General features: G+C 40.1%; 1 protein-coding gene across 4 annotated transcripts in view; it reads right to left on the minus strand.

Moving 5' to 3' along the window:
* Window positions 1-348: 348 nt before the first annotated feature.
* WDFY2 (WD repeat and FYVE domain containing 2) overlaps window positions 349-26,812 on the minus strand; it is a 236,812-nt gene continuing 210,348 nt past the window's right edge. For 2 of the 4 annotated variants that reach the window (XM_059684545.1, XM_059684546.1), the window contains exons 8-12: window positions 16,744-16,849; window positions 12,227-12,328; window positions 10,791-10,921; window positions 7,500-7,608; window positions 349-6,447 (exon numbers count right to left, since the gene is read on the minus strand). In XM_059684545.1, coding sequence (XP_059540528.1) covers window positions 6,418-6,447; window positions 7,500-7,608; window positions 10,791-10,921; window positions 12,227-12,328; window positions 16,744-16,849 — 478 coding nt within the window. In that variant the 3' untranslated portion in view covers window positions 349-6,417. The remainder of the gene's footprint in view (window positions 6,448-7,499; window positions 7,609-10,790; window positions 10,922-12,226; window positions 12,329-16,743; window positions 16,850-26,812) is intronic. The other 2 variants (XR_009451323.1, XM_059684547.1) reach the window with 2 other exon arrangements.

The raw sequence follows: 26,812 nt of genomic DNA on the forward strand, positions 1-26,812 counted from the left end.
GGCTGTTGGACATTGTGCAGACCATTGATTTCTTCCCACCTATTTTCTTGTCCATAAAGTGGGCCTAATGACTTTTCAGAGAGGCTTTTCCTGGCTGTATTTGCCCTGGAGCCCGCTTTGTTCTCACTTGAAAAGTTTAACTTCAGATAACAGAGAACCTCAAAAGGACTACATGCTGCAGCCCATTTGCTGTGCTTAGCGTCTGGGGTGAATGGTGGCTCACCTCTGTCTCCAGGTGCAGGAGTGGGCTGGAGACCTACCCCCACTCCCATGGTTAACCCAAAGCAGGTTGCTGGGGTGTATATGGCCACGTGTTATAGCGGGACAGCAACAACGATGGGGCCACAGTTGCAGGATGATTTCCACAGGTATTTATTTTAAAGCATGGAGGCAACTTTGCGCTGGTAACGTACACTGGTAATGGCTACACGTACAGTTCAGTTGGAGGGAAGCACAGTGGGAAAGTGAGCAGAGTTTAGAAACATTCCCAACGTTCAGCAGCATTTGAAGTAGAACTGAATACAGACATTTTAACACCGTAGGAAATTCCTGCTCAGTTGTACTTGGTCACATTCAGGAAGTCAATGTCAAGGCTGCTTGGTTTGGTTGGTGGGATCAGTGACAGAAACCACATCTGAGAAATCTGTTCTATCGTCAGGCTTTTTACATTTTCAACTGGAGAATCTCACTTCAAAAAGAAAAAAAAAAATATCCTAAAGTAACATGCCCGCTGCAGCCAGGCTCTGGCGCGGCCACAGACCGCTGGGCGTGCAGACAGACGTGCCCACGCCCCTGGTTGTGGCTACCGTGGCCGACGGGCAGAGGTGCGGCTAGCACCTCCCTGTTGTCCAGTTAATAACAGTCTTACTTTTCATAGATTTTCTTTCACAAAACAGTACATTGAAAAAAAGTCATTTAAAAGCAAGGCAAATGGCATAAAACACAAATATATATGGGAGTACAATAGTTACCAATGACACAGTATTTTGGTCCATACTTCATATTGGTGTATGCTACTGACATAAGGTTGTCACCCATTTAAACGGGGGGAAAAGTGTATGTAAGTGAAAAACTTTTTTCAAACCATTTCCCTTTCTGTGTTATAGTTCTCCCTCTCGTGCTTCCCAGAGAACCAAGGGGGGAAAAGGGGAGGAGGAAAGAAGCATGAATATCAAGGTCAGATTCTAAATTTAAACTTTTAAACCAACCTGTAGTCCCTGACACTTTCTCTTCCAAGAAAGTCAGATACACTTTTGACTCATAAACGTGAACATTTTAAGCAGAACAGAAGACAGAGGTGTTGCGACAGGCTCCCATTTATCTGAGTTAAGTCAGCCACGTATGGGTCGGCCACTGATAACAGTCTAGGTCAGTTCAATAATAACATTCATGGAATCACAGGATCTTGGGACTGGAAGGGTTCCTAAAAGCAATCATCGAATTCAACCCATATTCTAGGTGTAATCTCCTTCCCACATCACTGACAAGGGGCCATAGTTTCCATTCCCTGGCATAGGAAATTCAAAGGAGGGATCCCATTCCAATTTTGGACAGATCTAATGTTTAGATATTCCTTTGGTGTGTCAGGCCTGAATATGCTTCTCAATGGGAAGGACAATGTTTAAAGACAAAGTCAAACCCCCTCAATCAGTAACACGTGGTTGTAAAGTTAACGTTTAAATATGAACATGGATGTTCTGGAACTAAGTTATGGACATAGGATACTTGGGTACTGAAGGACTAAGGCAAATGCATGGCACAGCAGGAATTAGAAAGTGCCAAGCCCCATGGTGAGAGGCTGGGTGTGCCCCTGCCTGGGCAGAGCCCCTTTCACTGTCACTGAATTGAGAAAAAAGTTCCCTTCGCTTGGAGAGTGCCACGTGACGGGTTTATCACATTTACCACACTGCACTGAAACGACACGGCTCCTGTACCCAAAGGCTGGGCTCTGCGTATTAGTGTGATGCCCGCGGTCTAGAACACTCTCCTCCTGCTCAGGTCAAGGTTGTTCCTTTTTCAAAAGGGAGAAGCAAGCTCAGCCCACTTATGTACCAGTAATCGTGCAATTAGTATGTAGATTCCTCCAGGCCGTGTCCACGCATGTGTGGTCTCCAGCTCTATCCACCTCAATGCCTCCAGTGAGGGGCTGTGTACCCAGAAAGTTCAGAAATTAGTTACCATGGGTCATTTTAAGATAACAATTCTAGGCATTTCCAAAGAAAAAGAAACTCTGATACTAGCCTGGACTGCAGGAAAATCTTGACTCTAAAACTGATGAGCCTCTAAGTAAACAAATGCCTCAAGGCCATCTATGTGCTGCCTCCCTCTCTGCAGTCATGAGCATCTGCGTCTCAATGTGAGGAGAGCTCGGGCTCCAGGACTGCAGCCCAGAACTTGATATTCTCTGGCAACTGCAAACCACCTGTAGCCCGATGCAGCAGGCTGATGCCATATCATGGGCCTTTGTTTATGCTGTTTCTGCAGCCTGGAAAGTCATTTCCTTACTCAACTCGCCCTTTAGCTCGCTCTCAGATCAGCAAAGACCTTTCCTCAGCAAAGTCCCTCTGGCCCCACCCACACTGTACTGAAATGACCCATCTTCACAGCTGTGTGGCCTCTGCCCTGGCCTGGAAATGGACGTTGTCATCCCAGGCCTAGTTCAAAGCATGGCATAGAGTGAGCACTCAGCAAATGGTTGGCCGAAATGGACTGTAATCTCAAGGATTATCCAGATAACCGAGTGTTAAAAAGGAACTTAATTTCTGTGTTTTGCAATCAAATTGCTAGATATCCATGCTTTCTCATCAGGAAAAATTTAACTTAGTTTTATTTAACTTAGCAAAATGCTTCCTTTCACTTTAAAATGCAAATCTTAGTGAACAAGGTCTTTACAGACAATAAATTATATGAAAAGGCAAAACCAAGAGTGTCATTTAATGAATATTTATATTCAGTAACTTTGATACATAGTGTAGAGCTATCTCTTTGCTTAAAAGTCAAAATTCAGGCTTTAAAAATACATTGTTAAGCAAAAATAAATTATGCTTTAAAAAAATTAATCTCAAAACATGCAAAGGTAATGTTCCATAAGAAGGGCAAATGCAATAGGCCCAGCAACTCACTCAAGGCCAACCTGTTATGAGCTTTCAGACAAATGGGGTAGAGGTGCACTTACAATGCCCCTAGATTTCCACTTAAGTATTGCCACTGCGTGGTCTGTGGGTAAAAGTGCAGGAAAGAGTTTATACTGATGAAGACTTGCAATAAGCCTTACTACACAGTAGCGGCCCACTCAGAACCACAGGGCTGGGGCTGAAGAAGTGTCAAATTTGCCTCTGATAAGGAACAAACCTGGCTCTGAGGCGCCGTCTCCAGGCACTGACGTCACTCCCATCGCTCGTGCCATTACCGGGTAATGTTCAAAAACAACTGTTCCTTGAAAACCCTTCTTTTAGATTCTCTTGTTTACACCTCAGCTAGTCTAACTGCCTAGTGGAACTAGTGTTTTGTGCATGGAACATTCTAGATATCTGAAGATCCCTTCCAGTTTCATGATTTTATGATTCTTTGAATGATTCAAACAAATATATCATGCTTGACTGACCTGACAGAAAAGACACACAAACTTCAAGGGCTTAATGTAAAACCACCTTTGCTACTGTGGAGACATACGCAGGCAGTTAAAGGTTCCAGTAACATCATTTCTTTGGAGAAACCGAGAGCACGTGATTGGCTTTATCCTCCCAAAGAAAGAACTATGTGCAGTTCTGCCACTTTCCCAACATAGCCACGCGAGGCAGTACTTGCCAGAGCTGCTGTGTGTTGAAGTAATACAGCAAAATTTATGTAAAGTGCAAATCCAATAGGGTAAAGCAAGAACTATGACAATTCACCTAGACAGGAGGAAAGGCAAGTGCGGGTGCCAGCTTCCGCCCTTGTGCATGAAGCCTCCATTTCCATAAAATGCTTGGAAGACACCCAACACCAGCACAGATCTCTGAGTTACAAAAACAGTGGAGATTCAGCATAATTCACAGTATTACAAACATACAAATGCAAGCACCCATTCACGTGAGGAGAAAGAAAAGGGCAGAGCAGTGGATACCTTGACATAGCTGTGGTTTGTGATTGCAACTCTCCTCACCAATGAAGTGTCAGTGGATTCAGTCTCCGAGTGGCTCTGTGGGCTGGAGGACAGCCATGCTGGGAGGGAGATGGCTACAGTGAAGTGCAGGGTCACGGACAGAGCCACCGTGGTGCACATGTGATCCCACAGGGACAATCACCTTCCCAAGTGGGGTGTGAGCTCATCCAGACCTGACTCAGATCCATGCCAGGCACGCAGGGTGCCTGATCTACTGCCTTTCTAACACTGTCTTCCTCTCTGCATGTTCCAAAAGCTGGAAAACAGAGTGATCCATCCCTATTATTCATTTCCAACACAGTTCTCTATTATGTACAATTTAGTAATGGCTGCAGGTTCTAGTAATAAATTGCAAAATAGATACCTGAATATTTTTAATTTAATTCCCTTTTTAAAGCTCTCACAGAGCAATCATGCAGTACAGACTCTGATTGACTTTAACAGCTTGATGGCAAGCAAGGGTAATGTGGAAGGGGCCAGTGAAGGGACAACTGGTAATCACTTCTGTGCACACACACGCGTGCATCTGAGCTTAGTGTATGGTCACGCGGGCTGGTCTGATGTCTCAGGTGATGACTGTCGTGTCCCGTGGCTGACGGGGGAGCACCAACGCTGTAGCCATCATCTCTAGGAAACTCCTTCCCCAAGAAGCACGCTAGGTCAGTATTAGGGGTGGTACCCAAGTATGGTTGGTAGTAGTTCTTTTGGTTAGAAAGAAAAGTAATTAATGATCAGGAGGGAAAAATTGGCTTTCCAGTAAAAGAGAAAAAAAATCGGGAGGATTTAAAATACTACCACTAAAAACTTGTCAAATCAGAAGTGAACAAGAGACTGTGGAGGTAGGACTTGGAGAGAATGGGCAAGTAATTGGTATGTTTACCTGCAAAGTTTTATTTAACCTGGTAGTAATCCCCAAGAGACTTAGTGATCCCACAAAACCCCCCAACAGGTGAGGGTTGGTTGAGGTGATACCATGCTTAGAATGGGGCTATGTGCATGCTTGCCCACTCATTTAAATTCTATTTTTATAGGTGAAAATAAGGTTTTAAAAAAAGGACTTAAATATCATGAGTCACTAAAACACAGAATATTTCACTTTTATCAAATTTGATTGGATTCCCTTAAAATCAGAGTTCTTCAGACTGATTTTCTAATGCCCTTTTTTACATTTCCAACAGGAAGACATCATGAGCTGTAAGATTCAGTACCTTTTTATGTCTCAGATCACACAGTTTTAGTATAAGTGTGCAAAGTGTTCTAGTTTTTAAAGGGGGAGAAAACACAGATGGTGAGGAATAGAACAGGATTCAACCTCACGTAATGAACATGGTCAAGTTCAAAGGTGACATCACACACAAAAACATAGCTTAAAGACACTTTTTTTTTTTTTTTAAGGACATAGGATTTTGTTTGTTTTTAATACAAGTGAGGGAGACCTGTGTCAATAAAACTAAAACATAAAACATGAAAGGCTCAGAAGGCTCCAATTGAATTAGAAACGATCCAGGCACTGATACTTGAAGCTCTGAGTTATAATCATCTACTCCCATGATGACAATGGCTGGGAACAGCTTTCTCATGGCATTTTTTAATATGGGAATGAAAGAGAAAAACGGAGGCAGAAACACCAGGTTATTTCTACTCAATATAAGAACATGAATAAGTTAGACATTACACATCGTTCTTCAAGTGATTCATGAAGTCAGTTGGTAAATCCATATGAATGGTTTTCCAAATCTCTCAATTGAAGAGGATTTCTAGGAAAGCAGAAACACTGTTTATAAGCAGTGTAAATACATACACTCTGGTGAAAAGCAGATGAAGGTGAGAGTAGATACATAGAGAAGAAAAAGATGCTGACCCGGTGACCTGTGCCCACATGAAGAAAACATGGAAACTGCTTTAAAATGACCAAAAATACCCTGAACAGACATTTCCCTCATTTCTCCAACACACAAAACAACAACTAAAATGAAGTGTTGAAAATTAAACACACCACACAGAGTTTACAGTATACTCAAACAATGCAGCAAGCCAGATTGTACAAACCATTTGTTAAAAAAATATCTTCTTTTATATTGTATGAACAAGTTGAAAGAGTCCCCTCCAAGTGTTCATTCACTGGCTCACCACTTGTGCGCAGGTAATATGCAAACTCAGCAAGTTTCTTTAGTTTCTCTCCTTTCACACGTCTGCTTTACTGCTCAGTAACGATTTGGATTAGAACAATCATTCTTGAGTAAATACTATCTTTCAGATGCCTGGGTGTGTCATCAAGACACTACTGGGGTCATATCCCACAACTGTAAAAAGAAAAAGAAGATATACAATGAACTAGAATTAAATTGTGTTGATGATAACCAATCCTTATAATTAAATTCAAGTAAATTTTTTAATCTAAGAAGCAATAATTATACTAACATGATTCTGAAATCTTTAAAATAGTATTCCCATCAAAAAGCACTATAACATACACCTCAAAAACATGACCATGGCAGCTGGAAGTTTCCACCCAGCTAATGGAGACTAAAGCAGATTAGAGTCATTTAAGGAGGAAGGGAACTGAGCTATATATTAGGCAGCAAATGGGTGCCAGGCATGTACTGTGTCCTTTCAATATCTTATCTCATTTAATCTTCCAAACAGTTCAAGGGGTCTCATTTTAAAAAATAAAGGCTCTGAGACTCCAGAGTTTATTTTAAACTTGCTTAAAGTTTCAGAGGCCTGGCAGCTTCCAAAAGGGGTTATTTCAACCACCTTACCCTGTTGCTGCCTCTAAGAATGGACCACGATGGGCCTGGTAAGCAGAGCTCAGTGCGCTGGGCAAGCCTGTGCTACACGCCTGTGTGTTTCTCAGAAAACGAGGCAGGCGTGGCCCCTTCTGTCCAGAGCCTCTGCTGTGGTCCTCAGAGAGAACCTGGAGGAATGCTTGTGGATTAACCAATCTCATGGGGAAGAGTCTTGTTTATTACTTGTTGGCTTATCCAGTTCTACCATTCATCCAATGCTCATCTCAAATCCCTCCTCCTTCACAGAGCCACTTCCAGCAGCACTACCTCCCTCTATGGAACGAATTCTTAAAGTAATTCTTGTCTGTATTACTCTTCTGGCCACTGCATATGTGACCTATTATTAAGTGTCTTTTTAAAAGTATGTCTCCAACTGACCAGCTGTTCCTTACAGGCAAGAGCATGTCTGACCTTGGTGTGTACACCCTGTGCCTGGCATGGGCCTTGTATGTATAAATGCTCACTGCCAAGGGAGCCCTCTGAGCAGGTTTCGCATAGCCGTGGTGCTCCTGTATATTCACGTAGGGCCAGACATGGAGAGCTCCTACCATGAGAGAGCATCCTACCTTAATAACCTTGTCAGTTCCCGAAGTCAGTAGCCATCCCCGGGTTGCATCAAAATGCACATGCACAATGTTGTGTTTACTGTCGTGGAAAGTGGCCGTGGGCGCTCGTCTGGAGGAAGCAAAGAACGTTTCCAAGAGTGAAAAGTCATGACATAGGAATGAAGGATATCTAGAGTGACATTAAACTCTTAATTTTTTAGCCAAATGGCTAAATGGCTTCACTATTAGAAATGTGGCTCAGATTTACCTTTATTCCCTGGTGACCTGGTAAAAAAATTTTTTTTAAGTAAAGGATTCTGATATTCTCTAAAATGGGAAAGAGATTCAAAAGTCCCTGATAGATTACTTGCCACTCTAATAGAGCCTATGAAAATCTGTGTTTTTGATAAATTAAAAAAGAAAACAAAATACCTCAGTGCTTTGGCTAAGTTTGATTTCAGGACTTGCTGGTAAAATAGTCTACCAAACTGTTTTGCAGTTTTTTAATCTGTGCATATTTTTTAGTAAGAAGGTCTGTCAGCTGCCAGGCGCTCTGAAGAGGCAGAGCAGTGATGTGGGAAAGGAGACAGGAACATGCGAAAGGAGAGCTTTTCTCCAATATTCCAGTGGGCTTTCTGAAGACATCTGTTTTCTATTTTTAATCTATAACTGAATCTAAATAGATCTTCAGCATAATAAAAATGGTTACTGTAAAATATTTAGAATTAAAGATTTAGGTTTAATTTGCAAACCCTTAGATCCTCCAGATCTGTGTCTTTATCTATAAAATGAAGAATTAGCTAGAGTATCTCTTAAGATCACATGCAGCTCTCTAATTTAATGAGAAGAACTCATATTCATTTCATCATGTATGATGAGTGGAAAATAATCAGTGGACAGAAATACTTCTGGAAGGGCATTTTAATTTATATATGATATGGATAAATAATAATGAAAAACACATAAGTTAGGGTTATTTGTAAAAGAATACTTTATTAATTTGCCACGAATTCCCTTTAAATGCTAATTTACTCTGGTGAAGTTTAAATGCTTATATTTACATGCATCTTTTAAGACACCCACCTAGTACTTACATGATTTTACTATATACAAGGCCTTAGAAGTACGTGACGGGTAGGAGCACTAGGCAGCCCTTTTCCTATGAAATTCTGCTGTAATTCACTAAACGGAAAACTTGTTGCAGGGCATTCTGTTTACATTTGGGGCAGTTTTTAATTAGCCAACACTAAAGAGACAGCATATATTTGTCCCACCTACTAAGCAATGACACAGCAACCTAAGGTCCTGGGTTTCTGGACAAGACTGACCAGCAAGACTTAGTAGTTGGGCAACTGGTAGCATTTGTTTCTTAGGTAAAGTGGCTTAAATCTTCTTGGAAAACGAAACCTCTAGAGCAGTGGTTCTCAACCTTCCCAATGCCACGACCCTTTAATACAGTTCCTCATGTTGTGGTGACCCCCAACCATAAAGTTATTTTCGTTGCTACTTCATAACTGTAATTTTGCTACTGTTATGAATCGTAATGTAAATATCTGATATGCAGGATGTATTTTCATTGTTACAAATGGAACATAGTTAAAGCATAGTGATTAATCACAAAAACAATATGAATTATATATGTGTTTTCCGATGGTCTTAGGCGACCCCTGTGAAAGGGTCATTTGACCCCCAAAGGGGCCACGACCAACAGGTTGAGAACCGCTGCTCTAGAGCAAGCATGTCAAACTCAAAGGCTAACACGGGCCAAATAAACAAGGGTTAAGTTTATGTGGGCCGCAAAAAAACAAAAGCTTCAATTTTCATAGAAACGAAGGTTTATTTCAATTGAGACATGCTGAGTACAAAGGGCTGAAATAAATGAGTAATCGTTAACATAAAATAGAACATTTTAATACCAATTAGTATTTTTTCTTGAACATTAACTTACCAGACACTGAATAACTGCACAAATTAATAAGCGTAATACAAATAAACCTATTTTTCTTGTTCTCCGAAAGCAAAATATTTCCTGTTGTGCATGCCAAACCAGTCAGTACAAGACTAATGATGTGGCAATCAGCTACTAAAATATTCGCTGCTAGTATTAGTGGAGAGATATGGTGTGCCTGCGCATAAGGGAAATGAATGCAATGCGATTATAGTAATCAGTCATTAGCAAACGTAGTTCATTATTAATAACTAGAGGCCCGGTGCACACATTTGTGCACTGGTGGGGTCCCTCAGCCTGGCCTGCGCCCTTTGGCAATCAGGGACCCCTTGGGGGATGTCGGATTGCTGGTTTCGGCCCGATCCCAGCAGGCCAGGCTGAGAGACCCCCCTGGTGCATGAATTTGTGCACCGGGCCTCTAGTATGCATATAAGATCTTTGGTTAATTTCTTCCTGCCCTCCCCCTCCCCCCTTTCCCTCTGTGATTCATTAGTCTGTTCCATGTTTCCATGCCTGTGCGTTGAGCATCTGCCCCCTGGTGGTCAGTGTGTGTCATAGCTACCAAACAGTTGAATGGTCACTTAGGCTTTTGTATATATAGATTATGTATAATAAGACATTGTAAAAATTAAGTTACGAAATTTTTATTAAAACGCTTCTTATGTACAAGTATATTGACTGGGCTGCAAAAATATTCATTATGGGCCAGATGCAGCCAGTAGGCCGCGAGTTTGACATGCTTGCTCTAGAGCCTAGGGCTGATTTGGCTCCTGTAGAAGATACCAGCTTGGGCTGGAAAGTGAACCCTGGACTCCAAACTCCTGAGCACTTCTCAAGGAAATGAGTATACAGAAGGCTCTGCTGGAAGAACACCTATTTGCAATGCACATACCCCTGGGGTTGAGAAGAGCACAGGGATGCATTCTTTGTGAGTACTCTTCCCTCCCAAGTCACAAGAGAGCACAATCTCTTGGAGGAAAGGTGGGCTTTGCCCACTTGCCAGGATCTGCATTCTAAGCCAGCAGGAGCTAGGGCAGTGATGGCGAACCTTTGGAGCTCGGCGTGTCAGCATTTTGAAAAACCCTAACTTAACTCTGGTGCCGTGTCACATATAGAAATTTTTTGATATTTGCAACCATAGTAAAACAAAGACTTATATTTTTGATATTTATTTTATATATTTAAATGCCATTTAACAAAGAAAAATCAACCAAAAAAATGAGTTCGTGTGTCACCTCTGACACGGGTGTCATAGGTTCACCATCACTGAGCTAGGGCATCAGTAGTCATGACTGTGTGCTGGGTGCAGCTCAGTTCACATTCTCTCCTTAACCTTGACAATTTTTCAGGCTGCTGGAACTTACTCTTCATCTGTGATGGCCTCGTGGCAGCTGTCACAGACCCTCACTTCAAACTCGAAGCCCATCAGGGGGATGGAGGAACGTTTGGAGCTGCACTTGCCGCAGACAGCCTTCCCGCACTTGCGGCAGTGGTGCTGCAGAGAGAGAACGGAGACTTGTTAGGGCGGCCATGCCTCAGCGTCTCGGGGTATGCTCAGCAGTGATCAACAGCATTTAGCTGAGGGTGCTAAACAAGGTTGCCCCCAAAACTGAAAGGAACACAGCAGTTGTGTTTATTCAGAATGAGGACTGCTGGGAAACACATCTGACTGCCATCTCCCTTCTGCCTCCTTACCCGATTCTTGGTCCTCTCTGGTTATCATCACTATGATCTCTGGAGGAACCACCCAGCAGTCAGGTTATCTTAAAGCTGACTGTAATGAGGAAGTGCCATCTCCGAGATTATGCTGCCTCATCAAGGAGAATAGGAATGAACCCTGATTCAATCCATTGTCTATACCAGTGATGGCGAACCTTTTGAGCTCGGCGTGTCAGCATTTTGAAAAATCCTAACTTAACTCTGGTGCCGTGTCACATATAGAAATTTTTTGATATTTGCAACCATAGTAAAACAAAGATTTATATTTTTGATATTTATTTTATATATTTAAATGCCATTTAACAAAGAAAAATCAACCAAAGAAATGGGTTTGCGTGTCATCTCTGACACACGTGTCATAGGTTCGCCATCACTGGTCTATACTCTAGTCACGCCCAATCTAGGTGAGCAATGAAATCAACTTTTGGTGCCTTAGGGAGGACCAAACCCAAGCATGGAATCAGACTGAAATGTCGTATTATAAGTAGATTCAAATAACTAAAACTAAGACATAAGAAGGACCAGTGAAATTATTAAGAATAAATAAATACCACTTCTATAATTACATGGTTTGGTACCAATATGAGCTAAAGCATCATCCCTCTAACTTTAAGGTATATTTCAATAGATGCCAGTAGAATTCTAAAGTCATATACCTTAACTACTTACTGGGGACAGATCTCTATAAAACTGAATCTAGTAGGAATGAGCTATAGCAGATAAAGGGAACAAATTAATGTGCGCTCACAAAGAAACTCCATGATAATAATTTACCCCTATTTCTTCCAAGATCACAAGGTAAAGTTATTTACACACGATTACATTTTTTAAAATATATTTTATTGCTTTTTTTACAGAGAGGAAGGGAGAGGGATAGAGAGTTGGAAACATCAATGAGAGAGAAACATCGATCAGTTGCCTCCTGCACACTCCCTACTGGGGATGTGCCCGCAACCAAGGTACATGCCCTTGACCGGAATCGAACCTGGGACCCTTGAGTCCACAGGCCGATGCTCTATCCACTGAGCCAAACCAGTTAGGGCACACGATTACATATTGATGAAGCAGCCATATTACTCACCTGTCTTAGGCCAATTTTCCTACTGTCCCACATTTGCTTGAAGTTCCAGAAGAAAGGCTGATCACACTTTTGGCAGGAATCACTGTCCAACCATTCAGGGGTCTTGTCAAATAAAACATATAGTAGGTCACAGTGAGAAACTGACCTAAGGTTACTTGATGTAAGTTACATTGATGAAACAGAATCAGGATATGCTTATAGGAAACAGAAGCACACTTTCTCAATCATTTAAAAAATATTTATACATGTCCATTAGGTGTCAGGCCCTGGGATGTAGTGATGAATAAAAAGAATCTCATGGAGAATCATCATGGTAGGCAAAACATGAAAATATTAATAATCATAATTATTTAAGTAAGTATCAGTGCAAAGGCCTGAAAAGAAGCACCGAGTGCTGAGTGCTATGACCTAGGTGGAGTTCAAGGGTGTTCAGGGGGAGCTGGGGCTTTATCAGCAGTCTTGACAGCCACCTTGAGGATTCAGGACTGTGTCTCATTCTCTGACCGTATGTAATTATATCTGCTTTGTGTACAATTATGTAATTGCACATTACACAGCTTTCTGTGTTGGAGGGACAGAACCTGACCACGGTAGCTCCTCAGAGACACAACTTGTCCCTGCCCACTCGTGGCACAGCCCAGCAGGGTTTGAAACTCTGCTCCTTGCCTCAGGGTCACACAATAGCCTGACTTTGTTCACTATTTCCCAGCCCTATCATAAATACTCCAAACTATGTCAAACAGGTTTAAAAGTTGTGTGAAGTTTAAAGCTATTCTCCAGCAAATCTTCATAGATTAGGCTTATAGTGACTGCATTTGCTTCTCCAGTTCCATGTTCATCTCTGTAAATTCATCACCTGGCAGAGGCACTGATCTCTTTCCACGTGTCACCAAACCCAAGGAACCTTAAAAAATAAACCCAACCCCAGGGTTTCCCAAAAGTGAATTCCAGGGAACTCCCATTTGACTCAATGTAAAAGAGGCCTGAGATCAAACAAGTTTGTGAAACATGTAAACAATAGCCTGTTTCCTCCCTGAGGTTCATAATAGACAGCAGTGTAATAAAGGCCTAGGAAGGCCTTTTTCTTTTTGAAACTGCTTTTTTTTTTAAAAAAATATATTTTTATTGATTTCAGAGAGGAAGGAAGAAGAAGAGAGAGATAGAAACATCAATGATGAGACAGAATCATTGACTGGCCGCCGCCTGCACACCCCACACTGGGGATTAAGCTCACAACCCAGCCATGTGTCCCTGACCGGGATCAAACCTAGAAACTTTCAGTCCACAGGCTGATGATCTATCCACTGAGCCAAACTGGTTAGGGTGAAGGCCTTTTTCTATTGATGTAATCCTTTTCTAAGGAATACCTATTAAGGAACAGTTTTAGGGATTTAGCATATTCTCCTACCTTCAAACAGAAATAAACCTAAAGCTATACATGTTCTCAAAAGAAAAGTAGAAGGGTGACATTTTAAGAGCTCTAATTCCTTTTTTTTTTTTTAAATAGTTTATTGCTTTTAGAGAGAGGAAGGGGAGGGAGAGAGAGAAACATTGATGTAAGAGCCAAACATCAATCGGGCTGCCTCCTGCCCACTCCCCACCGGGGATCAAGTCCAAAACCCAGGCATGTGCTCTCTGACCAGGAATCAATCGAACAAGCAACTTCCCCATGCACAGGATGACAGCCAACCAACTGAGCCAAAACTGAAGAAAGTAAGCCTTAAGTCGCTTCGTAATTTTCATGTCTTAGTCAATTTAAAGCCAGATTTAAGAAAATAATACAAAGGTTTTAGCTAAAGACATTTTACACCTAAAGTCATACCTATGTTGTGATTTTTTAGAACAGTTCTGATGCAGGAAGATTTACAGAAAACTTTAACATAAACACATCACTGCATCTTTTATAAGGAAGCATGCAAGGTTTAGGACGCATATCAAATGCTCACCGTGGTGTCTATGAATGAGGGAGTTGGGAGTAAGTATCGGGTAAGGGAAAAAAATTAAATCACCATGTGATGTGTAGTATAATTCAACCTCATTTTTTGTTAAAAAAACCTTCCATATGTGTATATGTAGAGAAAAGTGTAAGGAAGAATACTTGCCTGTTAAGTGTGATATTTCTGGGTGGTGGTATCATGAGTAACTACATTCTATTTGTTAGTGAGCACTCTGTAATTTTCTACAAAGTGTACTTTATTACATATACTTTGAAAAAATGATAACATTTTGAAAAAATGGATGTTATTAACCTAAGGGTATCAACCCAATATGATCAGCCACTTGATGTCTTCATCGTCTGCCCCACCTCCCAGCTAGCCTTCCGTTTCTGCTGGCTTCCCCTGCGCATGCACACCAATGCTCCATGTGCCATGGCTCATGTTCATCTGGTCTTTACTCTTGCTGTTTCTTGTCCTGGTCAGAGCACATTCAGACCCCATCAATCTTTTAGAACTATGTCCTTCTACACACCCTTCTCTGAGGATATCAGATGACAATAGTAACATTCCTTCCTAAATATCCAGAACTAATTAATGCCCTATCTTACATCTACTGCAATTCATTCATTTGTACCATTTCATAGTTTCCTTAAGTTTTCTCTCACATGTCTTTTCTTCTAGAAAGCCTGCCAGCGCTGCAGGGCAGGGACTGCTTCATCACAGTCTCAGACCTCCCCAGGTGAGCACTGCACAGCACTTGCCATACAGGAAAGGCGCTCTGCAGATACATCTCAGGATTTCTGTTTATATGACACTTGCAAAAAAATGGATGGAACCATCTCCACTGCTCATTTAGAGTTCTGAATCGCTCAATAAGATTTAAAATAGTCAACAAGTACTGAGTGCTCATATATCTGGATGTCAAAAGGCATAATTTTAAGCAAGATGGCTCTAGGGACTGCCCACCAACCACCTGGTTTTATTATCCTCCTTTGGGCCTTTGCCCATCATGGGTAGAGCCTGCCTGCTGCTCAGAAAGAGCTGCCCCTCACAACAAGATGCGCCTTGATGGTATTGGATTCTTTTGAGCTAAAGGCACCTGAGACCCTGCAAGGTCAACATAAACTTTTATCTGTCCCTTAAAGAGTATCTATAGGGCAGGGCAAACGTCTAATAACTGAATATGCTCTTCTTACTGTCCTACAATGATCGTCCTTCCTTCTGAAGCCCCAAGGTGATTCCTAGCCTAGAATATGATTATTACATCATTTTCCCTCTCTGTCTTTGAATCTCTCATGTATGTAAGTTCTCTGACTCTCTCACATATGTGGAGTTCCCATACATATGTATGTGTTATATTCAGTTATTTTATCTTGTTAATCTGCTCCTTGTCTATTTGAAACTTAGACCAGCTGAAAGACCGTGCGGGTAGAGAAACACTTCTTCCTCCCACAGTGCACTGAGGGGAAAGAGCCCACTGGTCCTCTCCTCCCAGGTCAGGCCAGTCAGGCCAGGGAAGAGGCCGGCAGACTGGCTGTGACTGTGCCTCCCCTGCAGCAGCTTCCATGCAAAGCCACACCCCAATGGATAGTCTGGCAGCACGGCTAGCACACAATGCACTGATTTCCATGCCTTTATACTGATGGGGCCAAAGGGTACTTTGAAAAGCAATATTCTATAATTCCCTACTTCCTAACAATAATGATCATTTTAATTAGTTACTAATGGAACTCCTGTGGATTTATGGTTTCAGCAAATCAAGTTTTAATCTTCTGAAACATTTAATTACTGACATTTGAAAGGCATTAGATTGTGGGTAACATTCTCTTGAAATGAGACTGGATGAGGGCAGGGAAGGAAGTTGGGAAATTGCTTTTGTCTTAAAAGTGTTGCTTTTCTGAAACTGGAAAAGCATACAATGCCAATGGGAAAGTTTACCCACCATCATTCTAGGGAAAGGAGAATATATAGTTACCTTCAATGTACTTGTCAAAGGGGATATTCAGTAAACATATCACTTGTTAAGACACTCAAAGGTGAAAAAAGGTAAAACTTAGTAATATATGCTGAAACTGTCAAAGTATATATTTATATCTGGAGAACTATTTAGGAGATGACTCATAAAGAAGCATAAAATAATGATTTTGAATATTTCTATTAATAATTAAAGAATGTTACTTCATCAAATACCATTTCTCACACACGAGTGATCATTTCTATCAATACATAAAATACATGAGTTCTCTGTTTTCATAGGGCACTTTATACCCAAGGACTAATCACCTGAAAAGAGAAGGTTCCTTTTCTCACCTGAAATTTTGTTGTGAATGATGCAACAAATTTAAAGTCTACACAGCTTACTCTCAGTCTAAATTCTTATGAAATCTCCATCACTTAAATGTTAAATGCCAATTTGTAAGAGGCAAAAAAATAGAAACTCCTATTCTACCAAATGTTTTTCCTCTATCTTATTTCAAGGCTTAATTGTAAAAGAAATAAGAAATGAGCAGGAGGGCCAGCTGAGCTGTTTTTCAGCACAGCCAAGAATGGCAGAGCCCAGACCAGCAGCTGTGCACCTACCTCCTGCCTCTCCACATCCATGTTCCAGATGACTATGCCACCATCACTGCCACATGAGATGAGCTGCCGCGTGTGCTGTGCATAGGAGAGGGCCTGGATTTTGTCACTGTGAAAGAAAACAAGAGTTAGCCTCAGTGCAGGGGAGCAAGTGAAAGCCCAGAGGGAAGGAAGCTCAGCAGTCAGGGAATGAGCACACTCACTGCTGAGCCCCAAGTGCAGACTGTAGAAATGGGCTGGAAGTGTCAATATGCCAACTGTGGAAGGGTACCAAGTTTAAAAGTCAGAATGCTTGTTTAAGATCCTGAGGCCAGCCAATCTTTGTTACATCTAAGGAGAAAAACTGATTGTTAAATTGGCTGTAACATATTACTGGTTCTTTCCCTAAATGATTAAATAAACAATTATGTGCACGTGGTCATGTTGTACTTGTTCAAGAGTCATGATTTTCTTTCTATAAAGGTATCTTTTATATAACCAAAATATATAAGGAACTCATACAACTTAACAAAAGGAAGACAAACAATCCAATTAAAAATGGGCAAAGGACCTAAATCAGGGGTCCTCAAACTATGGCCCGCGGGCCACACGCAAATACAAATACTGTATTTGTTCCCGTTTTGTTTTTTTACTTCAAAATAAGATATGTGCAGTATGCATAGGAATTTGTTCATAGTTTGTTTTTTTTTAAACTATAGTCCGGCTCTCCAATGGTCTGAGGGACAGTGAACTGGCCCCCTGTTTAAAAAGTTTGAGGACCCCTGACCTAAATAGACACTTCTTCAAAGTGGACATACAGCTGGCCAAGAGACATATGAAAAAATGCTCAAAGTCACTAATCATCCAAGAGATGCAAATTAAAACCACAATGAGGTATCACCTCACACCTGTCAGAATGGCTACCATCAACAAATCAACAAACAACAACTGCTGGTGAGTCTACGAAGTAAAGGGAACCCTAGCACACTGATGGTGGAAATGTAGACTGGTGTAGCCACTATGGAAAACAGTATGGCATTTCCACAAAAAATTAAATATGGAATTGCCATTTGACCTAGTGATCCCACTTCTAGGAATAGAGCCTAAGAAATCTGAAACACAAATCCGAAAGAATGTATGCACCCCTATATTCATAGCAGCACAATTTATAATAGCTAAGATCTAGAAACAGCCCAAGTGCCCATCAGTAGATGAGTGGATAAAAAAGCTATGGTACATTTACACCAGGGAATACTATGCAGTTGTAATTAAAAAAAAAAAAAAAGGATCTCTTACCCTTTGAGACAGCATGGAGGGACCTGGAGAGTATTATGCTAAATGAAATAAGCCAGTCAGGGAAATACAAGTATCACATGATCTCACTCATATGTGGAACCTAATGAACAAAATAAACTAATGAACAAAATATATTCAGAGACATAGAAGCATAGAACAGACTGCAGAATCTCAGAGGGAAGGCGGGGGAAGGTGGATGGGTGGGAAGTGATCAACCAAAAAACTTGTATGCATATATGCATAACGCATGGACACACACAATAGGGTGGTGAACACCTGGGGCGAGGGGCCGGCTAGAAGGGGTCAATGGGGGTAAAGAGTGACCTATGTAATATTTTCTTTTTTTTTTTTTAAATATATTTTATTGATTTTTCACAGAGAGGAAGGGAGAGAGACAGAGAGTCAGAAACATCGATGAGAGAGAAACATCGATCAGCTGCCTCCTGCACATCCCCCACTGGGGATGTGCCCGCAACCCAGGTACATGCCCTTGACCGGAATCGAACCTGGGACCTTTCAGTCCGCAGGCCGACGCTCTATCCACTGAGCCAAACAGGTTTTGGCAATATTTTCAACAATAAAGATTTAATTTTAAAAAAGGTATCTTTTAAGAGTTTTGGAGGTTATCGATACAGATTTAACCCGACAGAGCCAGATGAACCGTGTTGTCTGGGGTGAGAAGCACGCCACGGGCGGCTTTCACAGGTAAGTCATTTCTTGGTTCAGAGTGAATCCTCAGCAGCATTAGACTCGAGCTACACTGACTTTATTTCTCTAGTTTTTATTCCCTCTTTACTGACTTGTGTTTATTTTTCTTTCTAGTCCATGCATGGTTGACAAATCATTCCTTCTTGGTGGCAGCCATGATGGAGAATTCAGTTTTATGGTCTGACAAGCTGATGATAACAAAAAATCCTAGAGATATAATTTCTGTTGGGTGGGAGAGAGCAGGGAATCTGAGTTCTTGGTCATTTTTGTTTGAATACTGTTCTATCTTGAGTTCAAATCAATTAAGAACTCTGTGCCCCCTGGGAAGAAGAGCAGCACTTTGAAATATGGACTGGTGATGTTTTGTGTTAATTTTGACCCATGGCTGAAGCTGTAGAACTGAAGCTATTAAGCTCTATGTGTTTGTGCCTACAATTCAGAAAAACCTTTTTATCTTTTTAGTCTCTCTATATAAAAGCCTAAGTGACCATCTGACCGTCCAGTAGCTATGATGTGCAATGACCACCAGGGGGCAGATGCTACACGCACAGGCATGGAAACATGGAACAGACTGATGAATCTCAGAGGGAACGGGGGAGGGCGGGAAGAGATTAACTAATGATCTTATATGCATACCAGAGGCCTGGTGCAGATTCGTGCACCAGTGAGGTCCCTTGGCCTGGCCTGTGGGGATCGGGCCAAAACCAGCTCTCCAACATCCCCTGAGGGGTCCCGGATTGCGAGAGGGTGCAGGCCAGGCCGAGGGACCCCACAGATGCATGAATCTGTACACCAGGCCTCTAGTTAATATATATTTTTATTCATTTCAGAGAGGAAGGAAGAGGAAGAGAGAGATAGAAACATCAATGATGACAGAGAATCATTGATTGGCTGCCTCCTACACGCCCCCTCGTGGGGATCAAGCCCACAGTCTGGGCATGTGCCCTGACTGGGAATTGAACCCTGACCTCTGGTTCATAGGTCGAAGTTCAATGGCAAGGCTTTTATCTTTTGTTGTATATGGAACATTTTCCTATTTACAGAGTGTATCAATAAATTAGATTATAGCACATTTTAAATTACAAAATGTGTTCTGTTTGGTTAATAAAGATAGCAAGTACTTACAAATGGAATATTCCTAAATTTCACAGAAAATAAGAAAATTGAACCCCTACAGCTTTAAATTTACTAGACATAAAAATAAAAACTATTTTATAGAAAATGTTATTTAACTCAATAAAAATTTTAGAATTTAAGTTCACAAAATTAAGGTAACTCTTTGGCAAATGAGACTAGTATGATAAGTTTTAAACACAGCTGTCTTTCTCTTATTTATCAGTGTTAAGCATAATGTAACTGTACATTTTATTTTATTTGAGTTGATTTCTCCTAAATTTCTATAGGACAGTGGGCCAAATAAGCTAATATTATGCTTGTATGTTTAAGATTATAAAAAATATATATTTGTGTTCAATTAAATGGAATACTTTTTCTGACAAACTTTTTATATAAATAGCAATTATGTTTTATAGCATATCAACTTAGAGATAATTCCAAGATCTTTAAGTAACTTAAAAAAGACTAATAACTTGAGCTAACCATTTAATAATCATTGGACACCAACCTAGCTAGATAATTTCCAAGTTAGAATACTGAAACTTTGATTACAAAGCATATTAAGTTTATATGTATTTGCTTCTTATTTTTCTACAGACCGGCTATGTGATTCATGTCAATGAATGGGTTCATTTTTGCCACTTTAAGGGGATGAAAAGTGATGTGTGTGTCACAGTAGAAATGTGTTATATGTGTCTGTGAGCTTTGTTAGTCTGCAAAAATGCCTGGATATGATAGACAGTTCTTAATTATCTTACATCCTCCTGAGGAAATACAGGTTAGTTCTTTGGTTAATTATTATCATTAAAGTGTGTTGTTGAGGCTGCCAGTTTCAAATAAAAAAGTATAACAGTATATACATTTTATTTTTGGTGGTGATTATGTGAGGAATTTTTATTCTACATTTTAAAATGTTTTTTAGTAGCTTTATTAAGAAATGCATGACATACTATAAGCTGCACATACATAAAATGTACAACTGGTCCATGAAACTGTCACTACAAGCAAGGTTATGATTTATCACCCCAGAGGTATTCTTTTGTCCTTTTGTAATCTCTCCCACCCAACTTTCCCCATCCCTCCCTCAGGCAAACACTGTCACTACAGATTAGTTTGCATTTTCTAGAGTTTTACAAAAACAGAATAACATAGTATGGGTTTTAAACAAATGTTTGGTTTCTTTTACTCAGTGTAATTACTTTAAGATTTATTTTTCTTGTTTGGTGTATCAACAGTTTTTTTTAGTTGTATTTTATTCATGATTTATCCATTTTTTAATTGATGGATATTTGAGCTGTTTCCAGGTTGAAGTGATTACAAAAAAGAAAACCATGTTCTTTGAAGTACAAGTCTTCGAATGGACAGATACATAGGATGGTTCCAGAATGGCTGGATTACATGGTAGATGCATTTAATTTTTAAGTGACTGCTATAGTGTTCTCCAAAGTGGTGTACTGTTTCTATGCCCACCAACAGTGCAATTTTTTATTCCTCCAAAGCCTCATCAAAATTTGGTCTGATCAGACTTTTAAATTTTAACCATATAACATATGGGTAGCAGCATCAGACTGTAGTGTCAATTTGTACTTTCATAATAACTAATGATGTTGAACATCTTAAAAAGAGTAGCTTTGTCTTAAAGCAGTGGTTGTGACACTCTTTGGTACAGGACTTTTTGACACTCTTAAAACTTATTTGAGGGCCTCAAGAGCTGTTTAAGTGAGTGATAACTATCAATACTTATTGCATTTGAAATAAAAACTAAGAAATTAAAAAAAATATTGATTTACTTGAAAATAGCAATGATGAATCCATTTCATTTTAACATAAATTACATATATATTTTATGAAAAATAACTGTATTTCCCAAAACAAACTACATTTTTACAAGTCTTTGTAATGTCTGGCTGAACAGGAGAGAGCCGATGTTCATCGCCTGCATTCGTTGTGATGTCCTCACAATGCAGCCTCTGGAGAACTCCCGTGTATACTTTTGAGAGTGTATAGATAAAAAAAGGCAATTCTAAAGTAAAGTACAAATTTATTCCAGAATATGAAAGAAAAAAAAGGCCAAAACTTGGAAAGTGAATTTTATTTGCTTTGGTTTAGAATACTTGAACCTGAAAAAAAGCTTATAAAATACATTAAAATTTTGGCATAGTTTCCAGTTTTGATGGCTTATTTCCTTGGTTTACTGATTAATGCCTTTGACTACAATGCAAAAAGGTGTTCTTCACCCTTCTATGGAATCAGCCTAGCCAGTAGATATTCTATCTCAGCAAAATTATTTTCAGCGTTTTATGTTGACTTGATTGAAGTCCATGATTATTTTTTAAAAAAAGGGCCATCAATTGTGAAAAGAGTTAAGATTTGTGTTATTATTCATTACAAATGTTTTATTGTTACTTTAATTATTTAGATAACCAAGTATTGTTTTTTAGGCACCTGCACTCCTATCTTAACCACTTCTTTTGTTTTTGCCTTCTCAATTAAGCCCTATATTTAAAATTTTATGATACTTTTACACCTAAAACTTTGAGATTTCCTGGAAGGGAGCTGGAAAATCATAAAGATTTGTTCCTTTGCTTTATAAAACGGGAGGTGCTATAAATAATTGCATTTGTTTGCAATGTTACTATTTTAAGAGGCATGGGAAGACTTGTCAGATCAGAAGAAATGCTCAGTCTTCCTTAGGTTAGGTCAGTATAGGTAAAATATATACATTTATCATTAAAATGGGTTGTTGAGACTGCCAGTTTTAAATAAAATTAATACTCCACAAGTATTTCTGAAATTGTGTATTTTATGCGAAGGCCCTGGAGATTTATGAATGCTCTCATTGCCTATAGTATGTTTTTACCTTCAGGGGAAATATTGACCAAAACTATCAGGAAATAGTTATGTAGGTATAATAATAAAGAATTTTACTCTTCTCCATCCTGATATTGTCACAGTAAAGAAATCGCCCATTCCATTTCTATAATCTATGGGTAAGCTTTGTATTACTCCGATGCTTGCCTGAAGGCTTTGCTATGAGTGACAGGGCAGGCAGGGGAATCTCAGAGTTCTGTGCAAAAGGACTATCCATACCAGGTATTTAAAAAAATATGAATATTTAAAAACATAATAATACCTGGTAGTTTAAAATAGCTGACATTTTAATACATTGCTGAGATAATTTTTAATATGTGCAAGTGGACTGAATCAGGATTTCCTTGGATTTCTGCATTCTTTTAGGTCTGTCTGCAGATGTCTTCATGAATGTGGACTACTAAACTAAGAACTAGCAGGACAAGAACTAATTATAAAGGACTAAATGAACCAAAGAGGGAAATCTCACTATGTTTTCTGGAATACTGTTAATGTTTCAATGTTCTATTTTCTGGATATGTAAAAATGCCTTTTCTCTTACTTTTTATGCTAGCTCTAACCTACGATTTAGTGAACTCTGCTTTTAGAGGCTAAATGAAAACATTTAAAAATGATATCCAATTCTCAGTGAACTTCCAGAATTAAAAACTGTTACTGAGTGTCCTTAATTTCCATGGCAATACAGTTATTTCATAGGTTCACTTAGAATCTATCTACAGGATGTAACTGAGCAACCAAGCCCTTACCTAGAATATCATTAGAAAATGATGCTCACTGAATCAGATATTACTAGCCATTTTAAGAGCTAATGGAGCCAAGCCTACAAAGTTATCCCAAGAAACTGGCCTGGTACCTGGTTTTGCAGTGTCCTGGCCTTACTGGTGGTAAAAAAGCTACCAAGGCAGGAACCCAGCAAATGTGGGAAACCTCGAGGAATTCAACCATGGTTATACTTACTATAAGTGAAAGCAATATGGTGTAGACTAGAGTTTCTTTGGTTTCCTAGCCTTGGGGTAGAAAAGCCCAACCCAAGATTTCTTACGAAAACTTCCAGAGAGAAGTTAATTTTGTAGGCTACTTAATAGTTGTTAATACTGTATGACTGTATATTTGCAAAGCAAACCAAGAAGGCCAATATGGTAATTACCACTCTTACTTCACCAATGTAAATAATTAGGCCATTAACAATAATCTTTGAGATTATTATGACTACAGAAGAGGAAGGGGGAAACTGTCAGGTAGACTGTGACTTTGAAATGGGCAGAACGAAATTACTGGGTACCTGTTCAATGGAATATTAGGTGTTGTCTAGCACACCCTTCTGGGTTACCTGCTTTTAAGGGGGTCTGCACCTTTAACAGAACTATTTTATAACTCAGTAATTTATAGAAAACTGCTATTACTGCAAACGAATCTTGTCCAGTGAAGATAGAACTAATCTCCATGCCCCAACCCTCCCAGGGCATAGTCAATTGTGATTCTACTTACAAATTTATTGCCACATTTTCCATTGCCTATGCATGTTATTTACTCTTTGGATTTTCCTTGGAACTGGTTTAACATCTTACTATTTCCTGTATTAATTAATAACTAATATAAAGTCTTTGGCACATAGTCACTTAAAAAATCAATTGTTTTCTAACTGTCCTAGTTATTTCCTACATTTTAAAGTATGGAGTACCATCATTCTGACACTCAGGCGCAAGAAGGAAAATCTATCTAGTTGAACAGACTCGTAACCCTATGATTTGAACTACATTTCATTTGTTAAGGCATTTTGATTTGGTTGTAAAACCAAAATAAGCTCCAGAAGAAACTGTACTGCCACTCATAACTGGCAGCAACATTCGGCAACAAATACATTATTTATGGAACTCCAATACTATTAACATTCCAACACAGAAGAGTGGAAAATAGTGATGAATGCTGGATTCCAAGCTTTGCAACAAAGCTGTTCAGGGACTGCTTGATTTACTGATTCAAAATACAACCACTTTGCAGTTAAAAACAAGGTGAGAGAACATCCCCAGGTTCACAGATTAATGGTTATAAAGAATAAACTATACCTTCTTCTTGCATTTATGTTTCATCTGACATCACGGTAGCATTTATACTAGAAAGCATTTCAAAACTGGTTATTATTTCATGGTTGAGTGCTGCAATGCCAATGATCTTACATCTGCATAAAAACCCCCCTTTCCACAGCCACCAGTATCTGCCATCACACAGACTCTGCTCAGTGGGATGGCTTCATTCCGTTCTCACCAGCCCTGGAGGTAACACATATCTGACCAGGCCCAGCTACATAATCTGGGGGGCCCACTGCAAAATGCAAACACAGGCCCCTCGTTAAAATGTAAGAGTTACAATATAGTGACAGCAGAGCATTCAAACAAGCGTGAGGACCTTCTGAGCACGGGGCCTGGTGTGGCTACATCGGTTGCAGAACCAATGAAGCTGGTCCTGTGTCTGAAGCTTCTTAAGCAGAAGGGAAAAGAAGCCATTGTCCTCTTCACAGAAACAGAATTTCAGGCACAGGCGAACATCTGCCCAAATGTCAACTCAGGCCCTCTTCCATCCCTTAATGGCATGGGGGACTTTGAGGATGCTTATAATAAAAGTAATACACATGGTATGTGAGCAGGAAGAGAGAAACCTACAGCTGCGGTTGTGAGACTAAGAAGCAAATACAGAAGCCATGAGTGCCAAGGGTCATGGCTGTGACCAAGCCTCAGGCAACCTGTAGATCCCAAGAAGGGACCCATCACAAGGGACCACACAGACTTTTTATCTGTACTTTAAATCAAGTTACCATTAAATTAAATTGCCAAAAAGTCTTTAGGAGCCTAGGAAAACACTGTTATAAGAAAAATTATGGTCCTAAAGTTGATCATGGAATGATATTATCTAAGAATAAAAAAGGATCTAAAAAGCCCTTGTGCCCTAGCTAGTTTGGCTCAGTGGATAGAGCGCTGGCCTGAAGGACTGAAGGGTCCCAGGTTTGATTCTGGTCAAGGGCACATGCCTGGTGCGGACTCGATCCCCAGTAGGGTGAGTGCAGGAGGCAGCGATCAATGATTCTTTCTCATCATTGATGTTTCTATCTCTCTCTCTCCCTCTTCCTCTCTGAAATAAATAAAGATATGTTTAAAAAAATAAAAAGTCCTTGTACCATTATTGGATTTGACAAGGTGGGCATGGGGCAATAAATGTCCAGTTTTATGCTTCGATAATATCCATCCAACTGTTAACTGAGACTTGAAAAACATAACTGGCCCCTAAAACTGGACCTTTTCCTTTGCCTTTCCCTCTCCAGAGCTAGCACATAATCATGTTCCCTTTGTTGCAGGGAAGAAAAATATCAAAATGCTTGCATTGCAGAAAAATTTATATAGAAGCATACTTTTTTAGTCTTTTCCCCCCTTGGACTTGGAAACATTTTTGCTGTCATCTATCAGTTACTCTAGTGTTAAAGCTCTCTCTGTTTTGATGGGATGCTTACCCACAAAATCAAACTAGTTACCAAAATGTTGTATTTCTGCTGCTGAAGGATGGTATGAAGCTAGAGAACCTGGGACAAAGCCATGTGAAGCTGTCCTCCACCCTATGGTTGGACATTTCCAGAAGGGGGAAGGCAGTCTCCCCACCATGAGGGACGAGAAGCTCTGGTATGATCTGCTCTCTCCAGTTCCCCAGCTGACCAATTCAGTCCCTGATTTGGAACTCTGACTACCCTTAGTCACCCTGAGGAAGGTGGAAAAATGAGTGAGTGCAGGACAGAAAAAAGGGCAGCCTTGGGCCCTAAGCAGAAACTCTTTGGCCTCTAAATTATAAAAGAGAAAACATCATATGGCATGGTGGGGACCATGTGTTATTCAATCTTTATTTTTCTATCTCTGGTGCCTAGTGCAGTGCTGAATACAAAGAAGGTTCTGAATAGCTTCCTTAGTTCAAACTGCACTAAGGTATGGGAGACTTAAGCTGCCAGTGAGTCTTTGTGGATGGTAGCTCAGTATTCTTATCTAAAAAATGATATCTGGGGAGAGAAACCAAGATGGTGGCATAGGTAAAAGAGGGTACTCGCTGCCTCCCACACGCAAGT

This window comes from Myotis daubentonii, chromosome 2, assembly GCF_963259705.1.
Source record: "Myotis daubentonii chromosome 2, mMyoDau2.1, whole genome shotgun sequence".
NCBI lineage: Eukaryota > Metazoa > Chordata > Mammalia > Chiroptera > Vespertilionidae > Myotis > Myotis daubentonii.